Genomic DNA, 22857 nt, shown 5'->3' on the forward strand with positions numbered 1-22857 from the left:
CAAGAGCCGCTAACGTGTTGCCAATGAAGTCAACGAGGTTGTCTATTGCATCGCCTCGAAGCATCTCCATTTCTACCCTCTCGTCTTCATGCAGGTCATCGTTGATTTCATGCTCGTTGACCATCATTCCGGGTTCGGCATCGACAATAGAAGCCGAAGGTGGTGGGTTATTTTTAACGAATCATTTCGTTTTATCAGTGCACCAGATAAACAAGATGGATGTCATGAACCATACAGGATGCATGGTCGATGTCTAAACATTTACCAGCTTTGACAATGTTGGAGCCCGAATCCCTCACGAACCGAGTACAGAATTCCTTTTGAAGTCCCAATCCTCCATGATTTCATATAATACTACCATAGCAATGACTTCACCGGTGTGAAATCCAAGGATTTTCTCTACCTCCAAATGTTCAGTTGCGTGGCTCAAAATCTTCTGTCACAAAATGGAAAGTAAAAGCAATGTAGCTCGACCATTTCGCGCTGTCCAAATGGCGCTTATAATAGAGTAGTATTTACAAAACGGCTGAATGTCTTCGCGAACGTTGAATAGCAGCTCGGCCGCAAATGACACAATACCTCCACGCAATTGGCTGCGCTTCGGGATCGTGACCTTTACTCGACAGAGCGCTTCGGTAATAACATCGACGAGCTCAATAAATCCTTTGTCCTCGACGATGATAAAAGGCCAAAAGTGGCTTGCAATCCGCTTCGCCAAAAGCCTGTTGAGCTTTTTCTGCTCGTCTGAAGTGAGTTTACGAAGACTGTCAGCAACTTCGGCAAAATCGTTACCAAGCCTGCGCTCCACCTGATCGAATTCTGCAAGCGCGCGACTGTGAAATGTTTCCATGTGCTCTTTTACCTTGTGATTCTTAATAGCAAAAGTGTGTGTCATCTCGCATTTCTTCCAAAATGCGTAGAGAGCGTCTCAGTGTTCCAATTCGTGGTCCGAAATATATCAAAACGAAGGATGAGGGAAGCGTTGCACAGATCTGGACGACGCTGGCGTCCTGTCGTAAAAAGCCGAGGGAGGGATGGGGGGGGCAGCATTAAGGCGAGTATTTGGTCGGGGATACTACACCATCGCTTGACTAGGTCGGAATTCGGGTCCCGTTCGGCTGGAACAGCAATCGGAGGCCCGATAGATGTCATAGGAGGCTATATTTTTGGTAATAATTCTGGCGACAGATTGAGGCATTGTCCGCCGCCTTTTTCGCTTGTGCCTTGCCGGACGTTTTCCACTTGAGCGCGGATGCGTACTAGAAGAAGTCAGGTGGGGCTTAGACTTCGGGGTCGACGGGTTTTCACTGGTGCTGGAGCGACTACGTAGCGTATAGTGTATGAATCCGTATTGTATGGAGGAGGCTTTCTTCAGCTCCCCTTTCACTGCGTACTCTTGATTCTGACGGAGTGGTAGGAGAGAATGCGTCCTACTAGGAGTCCTAAAGTGTCCTATTGTCCTAAAACCTGGGATAAAAACTAGCAATTCGGCTCATAAAAAAACCGATATTTAGGACAACACAATGAGTTTTAGGACGAAACAAGCCAGGGTCCGCGTGTCCTAATAGGACACTCGACAACTGGACACTCAGCTGTCCTATTAGGACAGACTGCAACTCAGACCACTGTCCTATTAGGACAACACCAAGCCCAACATGTACTGTCCTCAAAACATCCTCAACTGGCCTAGATAGAAACAATAATCATCTTAACGCCCCTCTCTCCAAGAGCAGCCGACTCTTTGTTGTGCGCGAAAAGCACCTCAACGAAACTTTTCTACTTCAAAGTGTGTGGCAATATTTTTAAAGCGTTTCAAAGGATGACAGTCATTGAAGGTCATAATAGCCGCTAATAACGGTTGAGCGACTTCAACATACACATAGCAAACGACGGTTAATAATCAGAACGTAACGATATAGGGTGGGCTCAAAAAGCAGCAAAGTACTCGCAAGGGCTACTTGGCTGCAAGTCGATCCGAAGACGCGGTTAGCAAGCGATGGGGGTCTTGGTTAGCGCGGCAGTGTGCTCGGCCTGGTTCGTCGAGTTGTCTGGCGTCGTCGGGGTGTCGACAACAGGTGCGTTTGTGGCAGGCGAGTCCGGGCTTGGAGCCGACGTCGATGAGCAGTTGGACGGCACGTAGACTACCAGGTCGGCCTTCAGGTTGGAACTGACACCGACCGGCAGTTGGCACTCCTCCAGGTTCATGGCCTTCACGTCAGCGAGCAGGGTGTTGCAGGCAGTCGAGGCGCACATCTTGTCAATGGTGGCCTGGTCCGGGATTTCAGTGGTCCGTGCCGCACTGTTGAACGTTCGCGCCCGTGAGCAGAGCGGACAAGACATTGCTTCCGCAGGTGGCAGCAGAGGCCACATAGACGAGCGCCCTAGCTGCAGAAGGAGTAGCCGCGATGGTCCATGATGCTTTCAGAAATGGTTGGTGTGCCCCAGGACAATAAGTAAAGCCAATGTGAGTTTTAAGTAACTCTTACGTAAATTTACGTAGATAGTCCGGAAAAAGTTATTATTTGAGGTTTAGGACAATCTGGAGGACACAAATTATAATATTCTGTAACGAAGGATTAGTCGCCTTTTAGGACACATCTCCAAAATCTCCCTGTAAAATTTAGGACAAATAGGACAGTTTAGGACGTGTCTTAGGACGCATTATCCTACACCGACGGAGTACCTCGGTTTGTACTAACCGCCCTAGCGATACTGGCACGCATGGAGCTAGCTATCCCAGGTGTTCGAGGAGAGCGCACTAGCCTGGTAGATGAATCTGGAGCCCGGAGCCCTTCCATCACTCCCTGACTTTCGTGCCTCGGCCCAATAAGTTTCTATCCTAAATCAGAATAACTTTTTAATCTTAGACCAACTAAGATTAAAAATTACAATTCGATTGAGTAATTTCAATTTTAGTGACTGGTTTGAAGTCAAAGCGCTTTGGCGCGAAGTGCGCGACGCGTGTTCTGGTCTTCGCGCTCACTTTGAATTTTTCAATGCCAACCGCAACAAGGCCCTCAAAGCAGCGCACGTATACGAAACGTGAGCGACTCACCTTGTATCTGAAATTGGTTCGACGTCTTCCGCCGACTTCTTGATCTACCCGTCGCGCACCGTACAAGACTGGGTAGCCCAACAAGCAGCCGTTTTCAGTTTCGAAGAAGCCCGAACAAGCAAGCCGCTAAAAGGGCAGGGCTGGAAGGAGCCAATTCCGTTCTCCCACGGGCCCCTGGCCTTTATGAAGGATACAAAAATGTTTGTTTTGCAATTCTTAACGAAATTTAACGAGTTTATCTAGCGTTGTAATGCTGCTGTAGCCGTTGTGCACTACCATGATGCTAGAGTACACAAAAACAAACCACACACGCTGGTTAACAATTACGTGACGGGTAAGAAGACTATCATCTCTGCTGACAATGCAATCATGCGCTTGCTTCAGCGGTTTTTTAAATGGTATGTTTTGTTTATGTAATCTATATTATATATAATGTTTTTAATGATATTTACAGCGATTTTTTAGTCATGGTTTTACAGTTCAGGTAGCTCAGCACACGAAGAAGTCAGCGAAGACACTCCAGTAGTTGAAGTATAATTTCAATTTATTTGCACGTTTTCGCATTTTGAATTTTTTGTAACGAATTATTAGCTAAATACACTGCACTGAGCTACATCTGGTCCTAAATAATGGATAGTATGCTACGGGATGGTTTATAAAAAATATAGGCTCAAAGCATCTAGTTTTGGTTTGTTAAATCAATCAGATCATCTTTAACAGGTATTACTTATTTTTAGACTCAAAGAAGATGAGACTTGGACGGCCAGCCTACCTAAGCTTTGTCTTAGCTCTGTCGTACAAGCTTCTTTCGCATTCTAGTACTCGAGGAAGAAGACCTCTCCTCCGCAGCTTGTCTTTTTCTAGGCGTGGTAAGGTATATTGATGTGACGTACTGCTGTACGTGAGCTGCAAGTGCGCATCACTATGCTCTCGGGGACCGTGATCTTCTACCGTACTTCGAGCAGGAGGCGAGCTGCGCTCCTCATCGCTCCTGCGTCCTGCCTGCTGGTTCCAAAGGCTCGAGATCCGACGCGCCGTCGTCGAACCGTACTGCGTACGAGAAGAAGCAGTGCGCTGCACCGTGCTCTCGCCTGGATGCAACCAAGGCAAGGAGTCCGACGCGCCGTCATCACTGCAGACTCCTGAGTGCCCCATGCCGGTAACGTGGCCAGCAAAGCCCGGATGGGACACCGCGTGGACTGTCGCCAGTAACGCCGCCAAGCTCAGCCTGAGCAAGACACCGCGTCTTGCTACCAGTAACGCTGCCGGTGAAGCCTGGACAAGGCGCCATGCCATCTCATCCTGCAGCAGCGCTGGAGTGAAACCATCGGATGCTACCGTTGCTGTGTGAGTTGGTTCTGCAATGGACGCTGCCGTTGCCGAGACGATGCCGCTGCTCGTCCGTTAAAATAGCTGTAACACAGTTAGGTAACGACCTAATATTACTCGCACGGGCTGAGAGGAGCGGCGAAGGCACTCGAACGGAGCGCACTGGGCTTGACAGCTCACTCTCGAGCTTACCTTGAGCTCGCCAAGCCATCCTCAAGGCCCTGTAGGGCCGCGCCTTGCACACCGGTGTCCAGTAGTACTTCTCTTGCTGCAGCAAGCAGCATTGTAACAGGATCGAGGCGTCATGGATTCCTCTGCTGACAAGTCCACTGACAACGCCTCGTCTTATGTTATGAGCCCAAACCCTACTGGGACACCTGCAGTGACGGAGGCCAGTTCTACTGGCCGATTGGCAGAAACCCAAGTTGAACTTGAGCGCCAGCCAACGCAAGATCACGGATTGGCTAACTTGCCCGCGTCACAATCTCAGCTTGCAGCCGCCGTGCTGACAGCGAACAATAGTCCTGGCACGCCATTGGCTACATCGTTACCTGTCCAACGCTCGACAGCCAACGACCCAGTTCAGACCTCAGAAGGACTTCGGTTGCCTGGACCACAGACCTATTGGGGACGGCAACAGACTGCTTTTGTGCCGCCGCGCGCATTGAATTACGGCCAGGCCTCGGCCACGTATACAACTCATACACCTGCGAGTGACGTCGACCTTGCCAGCGAGCAGGACGATCAGGCGTCAGCGATGCCCAAGATTGAGTCAGTTACGAAATTCGACGTTGGGAATAAGCTCTCCCAGCCGTCAGAGTATCCTGCGTGGAGAATGCGTGTCATGGCCGGGCTAGCCATGTCACGACTGAAGCAACTCGTGCAAGGAAACGAACGTTACGACGATAGAATGTCTTGTGCTCAGAAGAACTGCTACAACGTGCGTGCCCGTAAGGCCCAAGGATTGCTAGTGGCTTCAATTTCTGATGAAGTACTACTACGCTACGAGGACATTGTGCTCAAGGCGGACCCCGTGCTACTTTGGGACCGTATCTACTGTGATTTTGGTCGTGGTCCTGGGGTGAACACGGACATAGTGTTAGCCGACCTGTACGCGCGCAAGTTACAGTCAGACGAAACAGTGGAGCAGTATATTAATGATCTCCAACGGATGCAGCGCATTCTTGCTGAAAACAACGACCCAATTCCAGATCATCGCGTTGCGCGGTTGATGTTGACGAATGCTATGAGAGTGTATCCGAAGATTACGGACGACGTCACGCGTCGTGGCATTCAAGCCACGGACTTCACCATCTATGGTTCGCGTGCAGAGTTGGTGAATGCAGAGATGACTGCGCATGCCCGCGAGCAGCATCAGAATTCGCCACGTGGAGGTCGCGGCCTATCCAGCGGAAGGCCACAGCAAGCCAATTTCGTCCAGCGTGGCGGAAGGAGCAGAAGCAAAAAGCCATACCAGTGAGGTGGCAGGTGCGGTGGAAACCGCAGCAGATCTGTCTCAAGTGTGTTGTCTACCGCGAGTGCTAAGGCTGCGTCCATAGCTAAGAGAAAGAAAAATTCCGGTGCTCTGCCTGCGGAGAAAAAGGGCATTGGAGAGATGATGGACTGTGCAAAAACACTTCTCAACAAGTCGATGGCAACACTGAACAAGGAGAAGCACGCATGCAATCATTTGTTGGCGGAGTATTTGTACGTCCTGAGACGAGTGTCCCTCCTGCGGCAGGGTACACATTCGACGAAATACGCGAAGTGCTGGGTGAACGAGCTGCTGCGCAGCTACAGGAAGAGCTGGAGACAAAGCGCCCGGCTCCAGAGAACGCACGTCGTGTTGAGGACCAATCGACATCTAACCAGCAACATTCGCCGCCACCATCTCCAACCGGTTCACGTGGAGGTTTGGTGGCAATGGTTCTAGCCAATCAAGAAGAAGATAGGCTTCACAACGTTGCGACAGATGAGATGGAGTGGCTGCTTGACAGCGGCTCACAAGTGAACCTCTGTGGTGATCTGTCATGCTTTTCTTACATTCAGCACGGTAACGCTGGGGAGCTGCGCATGGCCCTAGGACAGACGGAAACTCTGAACGCCAGTGGGAGCGTCTTGTTACGTGTGATGAACGAAGTGACGAGCCAGTGGGAGCCTCCCGCCTTGACGAAGTTCACTATTCTCCTAACGCTCATGTCAACCTGATAAGTCTCGGATACATGCATGCCTGCGGATTTGCAGTGTCGTTCAGCGACGACCAGCGTGTCGCCTGGCTGACAAAGAGCACGATGAAGCTGCGCTTCGATCGTTATGACAAGCTGTACCGACTTCGTACGAAGCGATCGTTACGTCTAGTTGCTGCTGTGGAGGCTTGTAAGAGCGCTATGGGTCTACTGCACAACCGTCTAGGACATGTAAACATGCAGATGATTTATGAAATGGCTGCGAAGAAGGTCGATTTCGGCGTAAGCGTGAATCTCAAGTCACTTCCAGCTTACGACTGTGTACCTTGCTTGTCAGCTAAATTCAAACGCATGTCTTACAAGCGAAATCCTGAACGACGACGTAATCCACTAGAGAAGCTCTCAGTGGATTTATGCTCAATCAACCAAGAAACGGTTACTGGCGAGACAATGTTTATGCCAGTGATTGATGAAGCAACGCGTTTCAAATGATGTTACCTACTCAAGAGAAAAGGGGAGGCCGCTGACAAGATAAAGAACATCCTTCATCCTACGTCTGAACACACAGTTCTTGCGCGCTGGGAACAAGATGGTGACGCTTCACTCCGACCAAGAAGGCGAGTTCCAGAGCCAAGATCTTCAGACGTTTTGGGAAAAGGAAGGAATGGAGACGCAGTACACAAACGCATACTCTCCTGAGGAGAACAGTGTCGCTGAGCGAGCAAGTGGGCTCGTACTACCGCGACTACGAGCTGTACTACATGCTACGCACCAGACTAAGTTGCTGTGGGGAGAGGCTCTCCTCCACGTCGTTGACACTGTAAACAAGCTGCCGACAGCTGCGCTGAACGGCATGTCGCCATTCGAGGCGCTATATAAAAGGAAGCCTACGCTGCGTTACCTACGAACCTGGGGATGTCTGGTACACGCCCACGTACCAACAGAAAGGACAACCACGCGTGATAAGCTCGAGCCACGAGCCGAGCTGGCACTACTTATTGGATACTCGACAGATACGAAAGGATTCAAACTGCTGGATTTGCGAACCGGCAGTGTGCTGCAGAAACGGAGTGGCAATGTGTTCTGCCATGAACGCTTCACTGCCTCTGAAGCCTATGTTCGTCAGCTCTTATTGAGTACCTACAAGCATGGCAATGTGGAATTACCTATCGAGATACCAGTCGTGCCTATTGTTAGCTCACTTACCAAACGGCTCTTTCCCGAAGCCGGTGATCCACCAAGATCGACGTTCTTACCCCAGCCTGTACTAGTAAGCAGTGAACCTGATGTAGTAGCCAGTTATGAGCAAGTGGGAGAGCCAGAAAAGGACGTACAGCCGTCGTCCGTGTCAACAGACCAAGTGAAGCCAAGCTGCGCAGTCAAGTCCAAGGACAAGCGCAAGCGTTGACTGCGGCCGGATGCAGAGACGTCCGGTGACGACTACGAGCCTCCGAAGGTGGTGCCTGATGTCATGCAGAGCCGTGACACCGCTTCTCGCCGCGCGAGGAAGCCTCCAGCACATCTGAGGGAGTACATTGTGGGATCAGTCATCAATACGAAAGAAAACATTCCAGTTCCGAACACGTACAAACAAGCAAAGAAAAGCCAGTACTGGCCTGAGTGGCAAGCTGCCATGCAGGAAGAGCTGACGTCGCTACGTCAGCACGGAACGTGGAAGCTCGTTGCGCGAACAAAAGCAAAGCATCAGACGGTGATCATCAATAAGTGGGTTTACACGCTGAAACGAGACGCCGAAGGACGAATCAAGAGATTCAAGGCGAGATTAGTGATTCACGGCTTTAAGCAACACTTTAAAATTAATTATCTTGAGACCTACGCTCCTGTCATTCGCTTCAAGACTATACGAGCCGCTATTCTGTACACTCGAAAACGAGGATGGAACATCAGGCAGTACGACGTCAAGACGGCTTTTCTTTATGGCTTACTTGAAGAGCCAATCTTCATGGAGATTCCGGCGGGATCTGAAGAAGGGGCATCAGGTGGTGCACTGATTTGCCAGCTTATCAAGTCGTTGTACGGGCTGAAACAGGCCCCGGCAGTGTGTAACAAGACGCTGCATGAGTTCTTCGTAAGCTTAGGACTCACAAGACTCGACAGTGACTACGGACTTTACGTGATGTACAAGGATGGCGACATTGCTATGTTGCTAACAGTCTACGTTGACGACCTACTTTTGATGGGCCCAGCTGCGCTAAGCTCTCAAGTTGCTGCACAACTCGAGTCAAAGTTTACACTGACAAGTATGGGTGAAGTCCGATATCTACTTGGCATTGAGATTACGCTGGATGGTGTGCACAACCGCATTGTGTACAGTCAACGATCCCACATCGACAAGCTGCTGAAGAAATTTAACCTTGCGAGCTCGTACGGCTGCTGGACGCCTCAAGCTACGAGCGAGTCCAGAGCGAAGCCAAAGCCGTTTCCCAAGGACGCTGCCATGCCATATCGTGAGTTGGTTGGTGGTCTACAATATCTAGTGTCTGCTCGCGGCCAGATATAGCACATGCAGTGCGACACCTCGGAAAATTCCTGTCTTGTTATACGGAGGCCCACTACAGAGAAGCAGAGCGCGTGCTGCGCTACCTGCTTCAGACAAGAGACTATGCACTACACATGGATGTCATCTCAGGAAAGGATGTGGCTATCTCGGTGTTCACCGACTCCGACTACGCAAACGACCCGGACGATGCGAAGTCTACATCGGGCTACATCACGTTTTTGGAGGGTAACGTAATCTCGTATGCGTCCCGCAAGCAGGGAATTAACACCCAATCCAGTACGGAAGCTGAGTGCGTGGCAATGAACGAGGGTGTGAAGGATATGTTGTGGATTACTGGAATGCGTGAAGAACTTAAGTGGCCTGGGACCACGCTACTGCTGCGCGGTGACATCAAGCTGCACTTTACTCGACGGAGAAGCCCGGCAAGCACGCCAAATCAACAACAAATTTCACCTGATTCGGCATCTGGTGGAAGACGACAAGTTAACCATGTTGCACGTCGCAACAGATGACAACACTGCGGATATCATGACGAAACCTCTTGCACGAGCAAAGTCCAGTCAGTTTCGGTCACAGCTCAAGGTGTTGCCAATTGAAGGAACTGCTGCGGCGACTGCAGATGCTCTGCAAACGCGCACAACTAAGAAACACAAGCACGATATTGAATCCAGTACGGACGCATGAGCATGGATTACAAGATTATCGGTGCGATTACTAGCTACACTAAATCAGCTGCGCTGACTTATGGAGTACTACCAGTTCCTGTCACAGCCTGCGTCAGGCTGCCGTGACCCAAAGAAGTCCGATCCGACGAGCAAGTCCGCCCCCGACACCTACGAGACTGCGCTGCCAATAGCTCGGCGCGCCTGCGTCTCGACGCGCATCGTGTGCGAGTGGGAGTGTGACGTACTGCTATACGTGAGCTGCAAGTGCGCAGCACTATGCTCTCGGTGACCGTGATCTTCTACCGTACTTGGAGCAGGAGGCAAGCTGCGCTCCACATCGCTCTTGCGTCCTGCCTGCTGGTTCATAGGGCTCGAGATCCGACGCGCCGTCGTCGAACCGTACTGCGTACGAGGAGAAGCAGTGCGCTGCACCGTGCTCTCGCCTGGATGCAACCAAGGCAAGGAGTCCGACGCGCCGTCATCACTGCAGACTCCTGAGTGTCCCATGCCGGTAGCGTGGCCAGCGAAGCCCGGATGGGACACCGCGTGGACTGTCGCCAGTAACGCCGCCAAGCTCAGCCTGAGCAAGACACCGCGTCTTGCTACCAGTAACGCTGCCGGTGAAGCCTGGACAAGGCGCCATGCCATCTCATCCTGCAGCAGCGCTGGAGTGAAACCATCGGATGCTACCGTTGCTGTGTGAGTTGGTTCTGCAACGGACGCTGCCGTTGCCGAGACGATGCCGCTGCTCGTCCGTTAACATAGCTGTAACACAGTTAGGTAACGACCTAATATTACTCGCACGGGTTGAGAGAAGCGGCGAAGGCACTCGAACGGAGCGCACTGGGCTTGACAGCTCCCTCTCGAGCTTACCTCGAGCTCGCCAAGCCATCCTCAAGTCCCTGTAAGGCTGCGCCTTGCACACCGGTGTCCAGTAGTACTTCTCTTGCTGCAGCAAGCAGCATTGTAACAGGGTCGAGGCGTCATGGATTCCTCTGCTGACAAGTCCACTGACAACGCCTCGTCTCAATTGATTCCCACCCTGTTGTTGATGCATACCATACAGCTCTGTAAAGTCAGAAATATGTTGTCCAGTGTGTCGGCACTCATGTCTTCGTACATACGCATCTTGAACAGCCTAACTGAGATTGTCGATTCCATGGATGGGCATGCGGTTTTGGATGCTTTGATTGTATTAAAGAGACCAAGATCCAGCACATTAAGGTCCGGTGAGCTGGCAGGCTGCACCACATCAGCCTCCAGAGCATGTAATACATGTTCAAAAGTTGCTTACCTAACTTAATGAATTATTGTGTGTCCTACAGAAAATATCCTTGTATGAAAGGTAATAATTAAAAAAAAAACATTCGAATTTGCTCTTTGATTGAACTGGATGTACATGTACCGGTACTAATTAACCCCTCCAAACCGGGAGCTGGAAGGAACATGTAAACTGCATATGCAGCGTAATTAAACTTAATGTTTGTATATAAACGTGGTTAGGACTGCTAGGATTCAGGATGTGCAGTTGCAAATGCGTGCTAATGTATCATATAAACTGCATATAGCGAGCTGATTAGACTTGCCATACCGCATTATGCTACGTAATTTAGATAGTGACGGGGCGCCCTCGGAACAGAATTAGCACATTGCCGTTGGTATTTTTCAGATATTTAGAGTGTAATACCTCCCATACAAAACCATATATGAGAAGTTGGGATGTCACCCCTAAATGTTCTTGCAAACCTTTGACTTGTCCGGTTGTATTCTATGCACTATACAAAAATGTAGTGAGTCGATCAGTCGACAAATCATCTGGTGTTGTAATCCATTGACACGCTAAATACTTGTACAAAAGCGGCCCCACTACGATGCAGACAACATGCAAGGTGTATCATGTACTCGGCACGACGCGCGCAACTTCAAGACACAATGCAGAAAGGTATTCAAGTACCACAATTTTTAGCTCACTACCCTGCATATATGCAGCAATATAGACAGCCTAATGCGCAGCTTAAGGCTTACGGGCTGGTGCGACGTCTCTTGCTTGAATCCGGAGTACCAGGCGTCGAAGGAGTGCCTGAACCAGTCTTCTTTCGACGCACTCGAATAGACTTGTCTTTGCTTACCGGGATCAGCTTGCCATTTACCCACTCCTTGTGCCAGATGTCCCAGCAGGTCATGGCGGCCCCACGTACATTCCGTCGAGCTCGCATGCAGAGGAAAATTGGCCCGGCCTTGTTGCAGTCCTTGCAGAAGTACGTCGTGGTGGATGCGCGCTTGTTTTCAGGTCGTAGAACGGAGCACACTTTACACGCGCGCTGGCGACGTTTGGCCTGCGTACCTTCGCTCCGCCATTCATCACTTTGGAGAGCCATGTGCTCGATTGACTGGGAGATGCCGATAGGAAGCGGGTCATAGCTTGGTAAAGAAGCAGGAAGCTGCGTGCCGAATGTGTTCCCTTCATACATGTCCGTAGGTTGGAGCTGGCTAAGCTGGAGGTGAAGTTTAATCATGTACTTGACGTGTGTGAGCGGGCGCGACTCTTTGTTCTTGTGGTAGGCTTTGTGTATGATATAGCCGTTAACGATTGCCATATCAATCAACCCCAGCACTAGCGACTTATAATACTTCTTGAAACGGAGTGCACGCTGCAGCGAGTAGCGCTGCAGCCGCAACTGGTCGTGGACATCCACGCCACCCATGAATGCGTGGTAGTCCTTCACGACTCGAGGGCAGGGCACCTCAACTTGCTCGGCTCTATCTTGCCGCACCACCCTATCGATTTCAGGGCTACCACCAATACACAGGAAATGTACTGGTCTTGAGTCCCACCAACTAATTGCCTTCATACTCGGAACGAGCTTTGAGCGCGCGATTTTAAACGACCCCCGTGGAATTGTCGCTGGACGGGTTTTCTTTTTCTCAATCACTTTCTTACAGTAACCAAGACGATTCGTCATGATAGTACCAACGCAATAGAAACCCATAAGCAGAAGCTGTATAGCCAATGCCACAGACGTGTAGAAACGGTCAATCACCACGAGCCTCATCCCTTGCTTTTTGGCGTCAGGACCAAACACTTCCAGCAAGTTACGCACTACTGCTGCTGGACCCGACTTCATATCCGGCTTATGCGCATCGCTGAGATGCTGTTTCTTGCCACAATAGACTTCAAAACTGTCGATATGCATCATAAAAAAATATTCAGTACAAGATGCATAATTCAGTTTAAAAAGTCTTTACAGCCAAAAAAAACTTACCGAATGCAGTAAGCCGCAACCGCACTGCACAACATAAAAAGCTTTGTGCCCCACTTGTGGGGCTTGTCTTTCATGTAGACACGCATCTTGTTTAACGACGATCAGCTTGGCAATACAGCTTCATCAAACGCTAGGTGAGGAGGGCACACGTAACCCCGCAAAAACGTCTTCTGCAGCACCTCCACAACTTTCCTGATCTTCCATGCGCGATCAGTCAGCGCTTGGGGGTCCCTATTGGAATTGAAATGGAGGTTTCAAAAGATCTCCATAAATCTGTCTCGCGAAAGAACAGAGCCGAAACACCCACGAGATATTGCGCCAACATCTGCCGTCTTTCAGTGATTTGTTAGCTTCTCACGGTTGGGTGCAATCGTTCTTGCCACTAGTAACCCGAAAAACCGACACAGTTCATGCAACCATCTCTGCCTTTTCGCAATCATCATCTACGACAAGAAAAAATCAATACAGCTTAGTATTCAGCTCAATATGCAGTTTGGTATGCATCCGAATAGGCAAGACAATAGGCAGCTGAACATGCAGTACAATATGCAGCATATAGATGTCCAATATGCAGTACATTATGCACCACACAATACAACATACCTTGCTCCGGTTCGCTAGGAAAGTACGCTGATTCGACAGACTCATTGTCGGGAATTTGTGTGTCGTCATAAGGCGATGTTGTGTCCGAGTCTTGTACATGAGGTGACGTTACTATTAGCGGCTGAACAATAGCTCGTATCGATCGAGGTGGCGTAATAGCCATTGAACTTGCGCTGCAAATAGGAGACCGCCTTGCTGGACGCTTACCTTTTGGTTTGCGAATAGTTGGAGTAGGCGGTGATGGAGTTGTTGGAATAGGAGCTTCATCAGTACACACCGTCGTTGTAGCAGGAGCTTGAGTTGTTGCAGTATCAGCTTGGGTTGTTGCAACATCAGCTTGAATTGCTGCAGCACGTGTTTGGGTTACTGCAGGAGATTGCATTGCTGGTAAGGGGGCTGCAGTAGATTGAGCTCGAGCTTCCGCGCCCAGGATATCAGCAGCGTACGTTTGGCGTACGACTTCAGCAGCTGCCGCCAGTTGGGCATCTCCAGGTGCCATATGCGGAGTAGCACTCGGTAGAGGAGCATGAGAGCGCAGCACTGTAGTCATTCAGCATAATTAGTTTACATCAAAATGATTAATAGAAGCAGTACATACCGTTAGCGTAGTATTCAAGCACAGCCTCCTCGCCTCGAAAAAAAATGGACACCTTCAGTCCCAGTTGTGCTTTCACCAGACCGAATGTAGAAATAACGGCCGTCTAAACTGCGTCGCGGGGGTGGCTTGCGCGTCCATCCACTTTTTTCAGCTCCTTCCACACCGATTTAAACGATAAGTCGCGTCCAGTGACTTCAAAGTCACGCAGCACCCTGCCAGCGGCTCTCACCATTTTCTCTGGGTCGACTTGCGCTCTGGGTCCGCAAATTTTCAAATGAGAGAGATTTTGAAAAGGCGGGGCTACGGTCTCTGATAGCCACTCGTGCACCGGCATCCTGCCCGTTGTCTCTGCAAAGTGATGCAAATCAGTTGCAGCTTCCCAAAACCTCTCAAATTGCATTTTACAAATTTTGATAAATGGCGGTCACTCCCCGCGGTGGAAAAAGAAACGCGTGAACAGAAACGCCACAATATTTTGACTTGCGGTTTGTATACCGATGTGTCGGGGGAAAGGGCGCCAATACAAACTTTTAGATTAAATTTGCTTAAACTGCATATATTCAGTTTAAGCCTTCAAATCTAAACTGCATTATGCAGCATCCGGTTTGGAGGTTAAAATAAGTACATTCGAATTTTTAATTAAAGCTATTAATTCCCGGCCTGGGAATAATAAATCTAGGTTTGGTTTCTATGCACTACCAAAACTTATTCAAGGATCAGTCGTATACACAGATATCTCGACAGCTCCACCGACTCGCTTCCTTGAAGAAGCATTGTATTGGCCGTTGAAGACTGATGGGAGATCCACATTCGCTCTTTAGATTGAATAGCACCGAAATGGCCCTAATTTCGCTAAGTAAGGAATTACGGTTGGCACTCGGGTGGTCCATTTTCCACACATTACCTGCTAATTACGCCTTACAAACGTGAACATGTGTTAGGATTTAATATCCAGGCAGCTTTTCATTAAACAGAATTATAAAAATAATTGCACAGTTCATTTCTTGATGTCTGGGAGAAAAGACAATCTTAAAATTGCAGTTTCGTATTCATGCTCCATTCTTGCAACAGGGAGCACCTGCTCAGCAATTGCTTGTTAATATACTGCGTCTTTAGAGGAATCGAAGACTCCCAACAGGTGCTAATCTAAGAGGTGATGTTCGCTTTTGCTTAATGTATGAAGAGGCCAGACCACGTCTCTCTGCTGCTCTGTCACTCTAGGAACTGACGTGGCGGGGCGTCAATGACATCGTCACAGGTAAGCAAAGGGGGGAACCAGGATTGTGCAAGACCCGCGATCAAGAAATTTGCGCAATCGTTTCTTGCAGGGCACGCTGCAGCATCTGATACAGATGCGAGCATGCGCATTTTTTGCTGCGAGGACTTGAACGAATGTGTTCGAATCCCTCGGGTTCGTTGCCGTGCTAGACCTGGGCGAACTCTGGGTATCTGAGTCCGGAATTTGCCAGCATTCTGCCTAGTTTTTCTTGCTAGTGACGTGCCGTCGTGCATTTACAAACATCGGCTTTCTGCAAGAAAAGACTGAAAAGTTTTCCAACGTCAGACTGATAAAAGATCACTCGTGAAAGATCGCCTGCAAGGAGGCCCTTCGGTAACCGAAGTTCGATTCGACTGGCAGCCACTGGCTGGCTGCCAGCCAGTCCCCGGAACATGATACATGTGTACTACTTGCCAGAACTGTGACAGGCACTTTATTTGCTGCCGCACATTTTGACAATAGAATGTGACAATAAGAATTCAGTCTTGAGGTACGGAAAGCGCTGGAGCGTTGCGATCGTCGATGGGAATATTCGACATGCTTGGATGTGTCCGATCTCGACGCAGAGCCATTCGCTGGCGAAGAAGCGATGCGCCTTCCCGGACCTCGAGCGCCCTTCGCAGTTGACTCAACCTGGCAAGTCAAAGCACGCCAGCGTCGTGTTCATCACAGCGCTGGCGGGCAAAGCCGCTGTCGCACACGTCTGCGCTCCACATCTGCTTGGATTATGCTTTGTCTTTCGCGTCCGTGTCTTCCATTTTTTCGCTAATCTTGCCTAAAAGAATCCTGCGCAGACGTTGACAGCCAGCCAGATTGAAACAACCTTTTGAAAATGTTCGAGCTCTTGGCATGAGCAATTCTGTATCCGTAAAGACTGTATTATTGTCTGCCTGACTAGCGTTATCGACAGTGTATTCTGTTGCTAGAGTCTATAATACCGAGCTGCTCCTTGCTACAGAAGTGCATGGAGCTGGCAGACCCAGCAGGCGAATACTTACGTGTGCGTGCTATCCAAATTGAATAGTTAGTACATGCGAGAGAGCGAGACCAGTCCTTGGTCAATTGTTGCCGGTAGCTCGAGCGTTAGCTTCTGTCGTCCCTCACGATGTATCAGTGCCATGCAGAGAGAGCTCGTGCACGATAAGACCTGGCCGCAATGGCGCGAGTGCAACCGTCTTCATGTGCACCCCGCCAACCCCACCGAGACAAACGAATCAGTTGGTCCCCAGCCATTTTTTCTCAAAGAAAAAGCTGGGTTGTCGCTATTGCAAATATTGCGATATTTTTGCCAAGTTTTTTCGTCTGCACCTTTTGCCAGTCTTATTTCTTGATTGACAGGACAGCAGCACCGGACGCGCCTCGGCCCCGCTTGGCCATCGCACCGGCCGCGCTCCAGACGCTCGGGCAACGAAAGATCGCGCATCGGGCCTCGCGCAGACGCAAATCTCGAGGGCAAAGAGCCGCGGGCCAGTCGTTAACTCTAACGCAAGGGCCCCAGGAAGAGACGCAACAGACGTTCCGGCCAGCAGCGGGTGGCCTCCAGTCTGCTGTTAGCCAACGACGTAGGCATTCGGCGGCCCAGAGGACAGTTAGGAAGTCGACGATTTTGAGCGACTGTATTGACTCGTGAGGCTGCCCGCGTGCGGCCCTGATGACGACGCGCCACCGGCAGACACAAGACAGACCCATGGCAAATAGCAGCCAGCGATTGGCGCTCAATGCCAACAAGAACAAGAACTGGAGGGCCAACTACCTACGTGCACTTAACATCTTCACACCGGACTTAGCCACACCCTCGCGCGGTCGATACGGCCCAAATGGAGATGGGGGTCGGCGAACGGCTAATGGACGTGCCGAGACGACTTCAAGTCGTCGCCGCACTGCAGCCACGGCGACGGCTGAGACGACGCGTCGGCCCGAGAGTAACAGTAACAACAGCAGAGGACGATCGTCTGTCTCGGTGTCGACGTCGGCTCGGCCGAGCAGCAGATCCACGTCGTCGTCCAGAAGCAGGCGGGCCACGTCTCCGTCAGAGGACAAGACGTCCTCGTACGTGTTCGGCCTGCGGTCTCATCTCTTCCGGGCGCGAAGACACGCATCCAAGAGCGATCAAATGGTGGTGGACCGCGTGTCTGCACCGATCGAGATCCCCACCGGTTCTTGTATAACCTCGCCGACGGCGATCCCGTCGCATGGGGAGAAGTTGTCGGACAGAAGAGACTCTGAGTCCCGTCGGAGACGTGGAAGCAGCAACGACTTTCAGAACTCAAATGACCCTAAGCAGCCTGTCGTGCAATTATTGTCGTGGGAAGAGCCGTCCATGATGCTCGGGACGGGAGGCTGGCCGTTGGAGAGCAAGAAGCGCTACAACAACGACGGCTTAGCTATCCCAGTGAACAATGGCCGGTCAAGGAGGCCGTATGCAGGCCCCGACGGCATCGCCGAGGAGTGCGAGGACACGGACGACGAAGGATTGACCAACACAGAAGACGACGATGACGACATATTTAAGATGGAGTTCGAGGGCGAACCCAGCGACTCCAGTGCCAGTAGTAACGTATTTAGGGGCAAACGAAAGAGCAAAGATAAGCGGCGTGTGGACCTGCGGCAGCGTCGGCCCGGACGCTTTGACGACTTCGATGACGACGAAGAGACCGATGTGGTGACGCCACTGTCCGCCTCGTTCGTGCCGCCGCACCAAATGGTGGAACGTGGCTGTTTCTCGCTGGGCCTTCGCGATGAACTCAAGCGGAAGCCGGGCATGCGCAGCTAGTTAGTTTAAAGAAAGCTCGTTTGGAGTGTAAGCAATAAAGCTTTCGAGGACGATGCAGCGCGTCCATTAGAAACGCCGAGAAGGGTTGCATGCAAAGTTTTGCATTGAAGTTGCATGGAAACACGTACAGTACGAGTTCTATTTTGGAATGAAAAAAAGATTATACTGGGAGTACCTCAGAATGAGTAATGGACAGGATTAATTGCGTGAGCGTAACGTAAATGGGTCAACGTTCGGACAACATCCAAAATATCGTACTTAGTATGTGATTAGACTGGAAAAAGCAAAAAGACGTTACAGTATTCTTTCGGTTTGTCAATCTGCGCCAGTGGCTCCGTCAGCGGCGACGTTGGTGGCGGTGAGAGCGCAGGCGGCGATGGCAGCAGCGATGTAAGTCTTTATTATTGAGTTGGTTAGTAGAAGAAGTGGAGAAGCAGATGATGGTTTTTTGAGCGGGCTGCTAATGCTAACGTTATTCTTTCGGTTTGTCAATCTGCGCCAGTGGCTCCGTCAGCGGCGACGTTGGTGGCGGTGAGAGCGCAGGCGGCGATGGCAGCAGCGATGTAAGTCTTTGGTTTTTTAGCATCTTTTCGTCCATCCACTGAGCTAATCGGAGCAGATGCATGTGCAGCCGCCGTTGGATATACGTACCAGCAACATCTAGCTCAAGATTTTACGTAAACATGAAGGAAAATGACCCTTACCGTTAAAGTAACAAATTGTTGTTTGATTTGACAAACTGTACGTAACGATAAAGGAAATTGACCATACAGTTGGAATCAACATCAACGGCAATCTGCAATTTACAGTCATGGCAAAACGACGATATGCCAATGCAGCTGAAGATGAGTTATCTTGTACAGGAAAACCTGATGCAATTCAGGCCACTGCAGCGCAAGAAACAAAGCGTCAACGAAAAGCTCAGTACCGCAACGGGACCTCCGATGAAGCTTGAACCTGACGTGAAGAGACGCAAAACCAGCTAAGCGTTGGCAGTTTTGGTTGATACCAAATACATTGCCCAGCCTTTAATTCTACTTTGCTATTGACAATTATGCTAACAACCGTATCAAAAAAAATTAGCCATCTTAATGTTAGCTTTCCGAACCTTTTTTGTCGAAGAATGTCTGGGATCACCTCCCAGTCGCAGGGGGTCCCCCCGCAGAGACAGCAAATGTCGACATATTTTTAAAAATATGTAAGTCGCAGACGATCTAGTTTTACAGTACTAACGGGGCAACAAAAATTTGCTATCTAAACGTGCTAAGGCATTGAGGAAGGAGTCCGAGGTGTCTGGAACCACGAAGTAGGTGAGCCCATGGGCGTCTCCAGACCGCTCTCCAGTATGGTGGAGCCCGAGGCGGATCGGTTAGCGACGTGCGGGATGCGGCTGTTTTGGTCTTGTGCGAATATCTTCTTGCGTCGAGCGAGTCCTTCAGGCAACACTTCGTACACTGCCACGTGCATGTTAACCTGTGGGACCATGTAGTCACAAAGGTAATCGACAGAGTAATCTATTGGCAAGACGTCTTTGTTGGTCATCAACCAGTCGGCAATCCGCCGCGTGATGAGGATCTGTCCGCCAGCTCCAACGTCACTCACTTCGCTTGCAATCACCTCTGACGCTCCGGTGTACACAGTTTTACCCGTGACAGCATGACGACTATGGTGGAGATGTCCGTCGGAACCCATAGCATCGTGGATCCCCATTCGTACACGCAGTCCACGGAAAATAACGCGGTGTCCGGCTCGTCGCTTCTTGGTCGCTGGTACCAGACCGTGAAGCTCTTTAGGCCAATCGGCAGCTAACAACTGAAGCTGGACATGTAGAGAGTACGAAACAGCTTCGCGTATTGTATGGAAGGCTAGTTGAAAGGAATCTCCAGCCGTAGTAATCTCATACCCTCTGTATAGATTCAGCAATGAGCGGAGCGTATCATCGTGTATTTGAATTGCCCGTTGCATCACCTTACCGTCTTCAATACCCCACAACGCACTCGAAGACTCGATATCCGTCACCACAAACACCGGGTTTAAAACAGGAGGCTTCACCGTCTCATCACGATCGTAAATGCACGGAATCTCGTCTCGGTTGGACTCTACCACAAGTTGGACGAGCATCTCATCGGGAATGCAACAGCCGCAGAGTCTCAATGTACACGGTATACTGCAGCCTGTACACAACGCCAACGCAAGACCCGTAGCGTTGTACATCACTTGACTGAGGCCAATATAACTCAATGTCGCCTCGTCACGAGGTGTGTACACATACGTGAAGAGCGACGTGGCCTCGTACTGGAGCGCAAAGAGCGCGTACGCAAGCATGATCCACTTTAACCGCTTGTAGACCGGTGAGGCTTTGAACTGGCCGTTGATTGACTCAACATGTCGACCTTTGCACTTGAGGAGGAAGAGTACCACTCCCATGTACACGAGCGTGATGATCTGCATGACGTAGATGCACAGCGCTAATCGATAGGTATAACTTGAGTACCCACCTCCGATAATACTCAAGACGACCACTGCGACCACAAAGCAAGTAATAAGGCCATGGCCCACGATAATATACATCCGAATTTTGGCCTGTTCCTTGGCGGTGCCTCTGTCCATGGACTTTGCAGCGATTTTCGACAGTTCGTAGATCAGTGGCAACACCCAGAAGGCCACAGCGAAGTGCATGACGTCACAGAAACACAGAATCGTAGTCGGGAATAACCTTCGCGCAGCCTCGAGATCTGTCGTGGCGTAGATTCCTAGCTGGTCTAGTTGCTTGCTTGTGTACGGTACGGCGTTGTTGCCGTCTACGAATTCTTTGATTGGGAGCATGACGACCCAGAGATAATAGCTTGCACGTCCCACTGTGTAGAGCCATAGATAAACGAAGAGCGTGAGGAATAACCATCGAACACTGGACACCCGGATGTCCCAGTCGCGGTACAACTTAAACGAGATGAGCATGGACGCGATGTTGGACAGCAGGATCGACGTTAACCCCATGGAAGCCCATATCATCGCCATGGTCGGTTGATAAATAAACGTGCAAAAGCAAGGAGGTTCTTGTACCCGCGCGCGTTTGCGCAGGTCTCGTTGGCTTTGGTCGAATTTTAATAATGGGGTGGACCAGTTGCAGACAAGATGAACAGGTTTGGGGCTTCTCCATCTGGCGAACTGTATTGGTCTCCGATATTAATAATATCGGTGATGTTGATTCGAACATCCAGGCTTTCGGACACCATCTGGGTGGCTGACAGCAAGTGAGAGAACCCTCGCATTGCGGTGCCACACGACTTACCAAGCGGATACTTCGGTTGGATCATTCTGACTCCATTTAGGGGAACGGCGCAGTGTTCAATAGGTTGCTGGTTGCTTTGCTTTTTGGTGGTGTTACACCTTTTAGTATTACCGGTAATATTATTATAATAATACTTGTCTTAAAAGCGTGTAAATTACTACTGTACCGGTAATGTCGACCACCGAAATAATCATGTCACTCCACTTGAGTGACATATTCCCCTTTCAACTGATTTCCATGCTTGGGTTCCAGTACGTCGTGGCCAAGTCGCGAGAGCTGTCCTCCGTAGTGGAGCGCGAGCTCTCAGCCGCCAGTAGCCGCTCAGTCCCCTTCAGCTCTGTGTCTAGTACCACCACTGGGGAAGTGGCGTCTGAAAACGCTATACCTATTGCGCCAGAATCTCCCGAAGCTTCTGGACGCAATGAAGGTCAGGCATTCATTCGTGCTCAGCAAAAACTACAATCGCAAGCAGTATCCAACCACCAGAAACTCATGCACAGGTAATCAGCGTTTGTGGCCATGCAAGTTGCAAGACAATACGCTAAGTATTTAACGGTATAATAATTTTTTTACTAATGTGTCACTTTTTCCACTAAAGTGGGCACGAACTTGACGCTGCATTGGGTCGCGCCCGGGCCACACTGCAGGCTCAAGCGGCCAGCGAGCAATTCTTAGCCCAGAACTTCCACTTGGTGTCTAGAGTGCGTCAACAGCTCGCAGGGGTCCGGACTCTGGTGCTCAAGCTGGCCAAAGAGGCCGACGAGGTGGAAAACCTGTTAGTACAGCACTGCGAGGAGAACGCGGCCCGCCAGAACGCCGAGTTTGCGGCCAAACAGCAGCAAGAGCTCGAGAAATTCGAGACGCAGATCGCTCAGGAGTCTGAGGGCCGCAAGCGCGAGTTGCTGGAGATGCGACGCCAAAAGTTGGCCAGTGCCTTCATGAACGACCTCCGCACTTATCAGACGCTGGTGGCCCATCATGGAGACGCGGCCGCCACTGAGGCCAGGATAGTAACAGATGACAAGGAACTAGTGACGCTGGACGAGGTGGACCTGGTCGTTACGGCCGATCCGGACCAACTGGAAGCGTTCTACGAGTCGGGGTCGGGACAGGATGAAGAGGAGACCCAGAGTCCGAAGTTCGCATCGCCGCCTATTCCGAATGAACTGGAGGAGGAAGAGGAGAAGGAGGAAACTGATGCGAAGACTGGTGAAGGAGAAATAAGCAACAAAGGCGATATTTATGCCAAATAATCAAACAGGATTTTGTTTACCAAATATAACAAAAAGCATA

General features: G+C 50.3%; 4 protein-coding genes and 1 pseudogene across 4 annotated transcripts; 3 read left to right on the forward strand and 2 right to left on the reverse strand.

Moving 5' to 3' along the window:
* Positions 1 to 1998: 1998 nt before the first annotated feature.
* On the reverse strand, positions 1999 to 2353 carry PITG_22728 (annotated as a pseudogene; the record flags this gene model as incomplete).
* Positions 2354 to 16840: 14487 nt separating this feature from the next.
* PITG_04108 (uncharacterized protein) lies at positions 16841 to 18272 on the forward strand (the record flags this gene model as incomplete). Its single annotated transcript, XM_002905769.1, has 1 exon — positions 16841 to 18272. One exon carries the CDS (start codon positions 17187 to 17189, stop codon positions 18270 to 18272), a length of 1086 nt encoding a protein of 361 aa, XP_002905815.1.
* Positions 18273 to 18648: 376 nt separating this feature from the next.
* PITG_04109 (uncharacterized protein) lies at positions 18649 to 19258 on the forward strand (the record flags this gene model as incomplete). Its single annotated transcript, XM_002905770.1, has 3 exons — positions 18649 to 18662; positions 18775 to 18835; positions 19136 to 19258. 3 exons carry the CDS (start codon positions 18649 to 18651, stop codon positions 19256 to 19258), a joined length of 198 nt encoding a protein of 65 aa, XP_002905816.1.
* A 277-nt stretch (positions 19259 to 19535) lies between these two features.
* Positions 19536 to 21290, reverse strand: PITG_04110 (uncharacterized protein; the record flags this gene model as incomplete). The annotated part of the gene is made up of 1 exon (XM_002905771.1): positions 19536 to 21290. One exon carries the CDS (start codon positions 21288 to 21290, stop codon positions 19536 to 19538), a length of 1755 nt encoding a protein of 584 aa, XP_002905817.1.
* A 511-nt stretch (positions 21291 to 21801) lies between these two features.
* Positions 21802 to 22564, forward strand: PITG_04111 (uncharacterized protein; the record flags this gene model as incomplete). The annotated part of the gene is made up of 4 exons (XM_002905772.1): positions 21802 to 21927; positions 21997 to 22064; positions 22163 to 22441; positions 22549 to 22564. The coding sequence occupies 4 exons, from the start codon at positions 21802 to 21804 to the stop codon at positions 22562 to 22564; spliced, it is 489 nt and encodes a 162-aa protein (XP_002905818.1).
* Positions 22565 to 22857: the final 293 nt, after the last annotated feature.

This window comes from Phytophthora infestans, genomic scaffold (assembly GCF_000142945.1).
Source record: "Phytophthora infestans T30-4 supercont1.5 genomic scaffold, whole genome shotgun sequence".
Taxonomy (NCBI): Eukaryota; Oomycota; class Peronosporomycetes; order Peronosporales; family Peronosporaceae; genus Phytophthora; species Phytophthora infestans.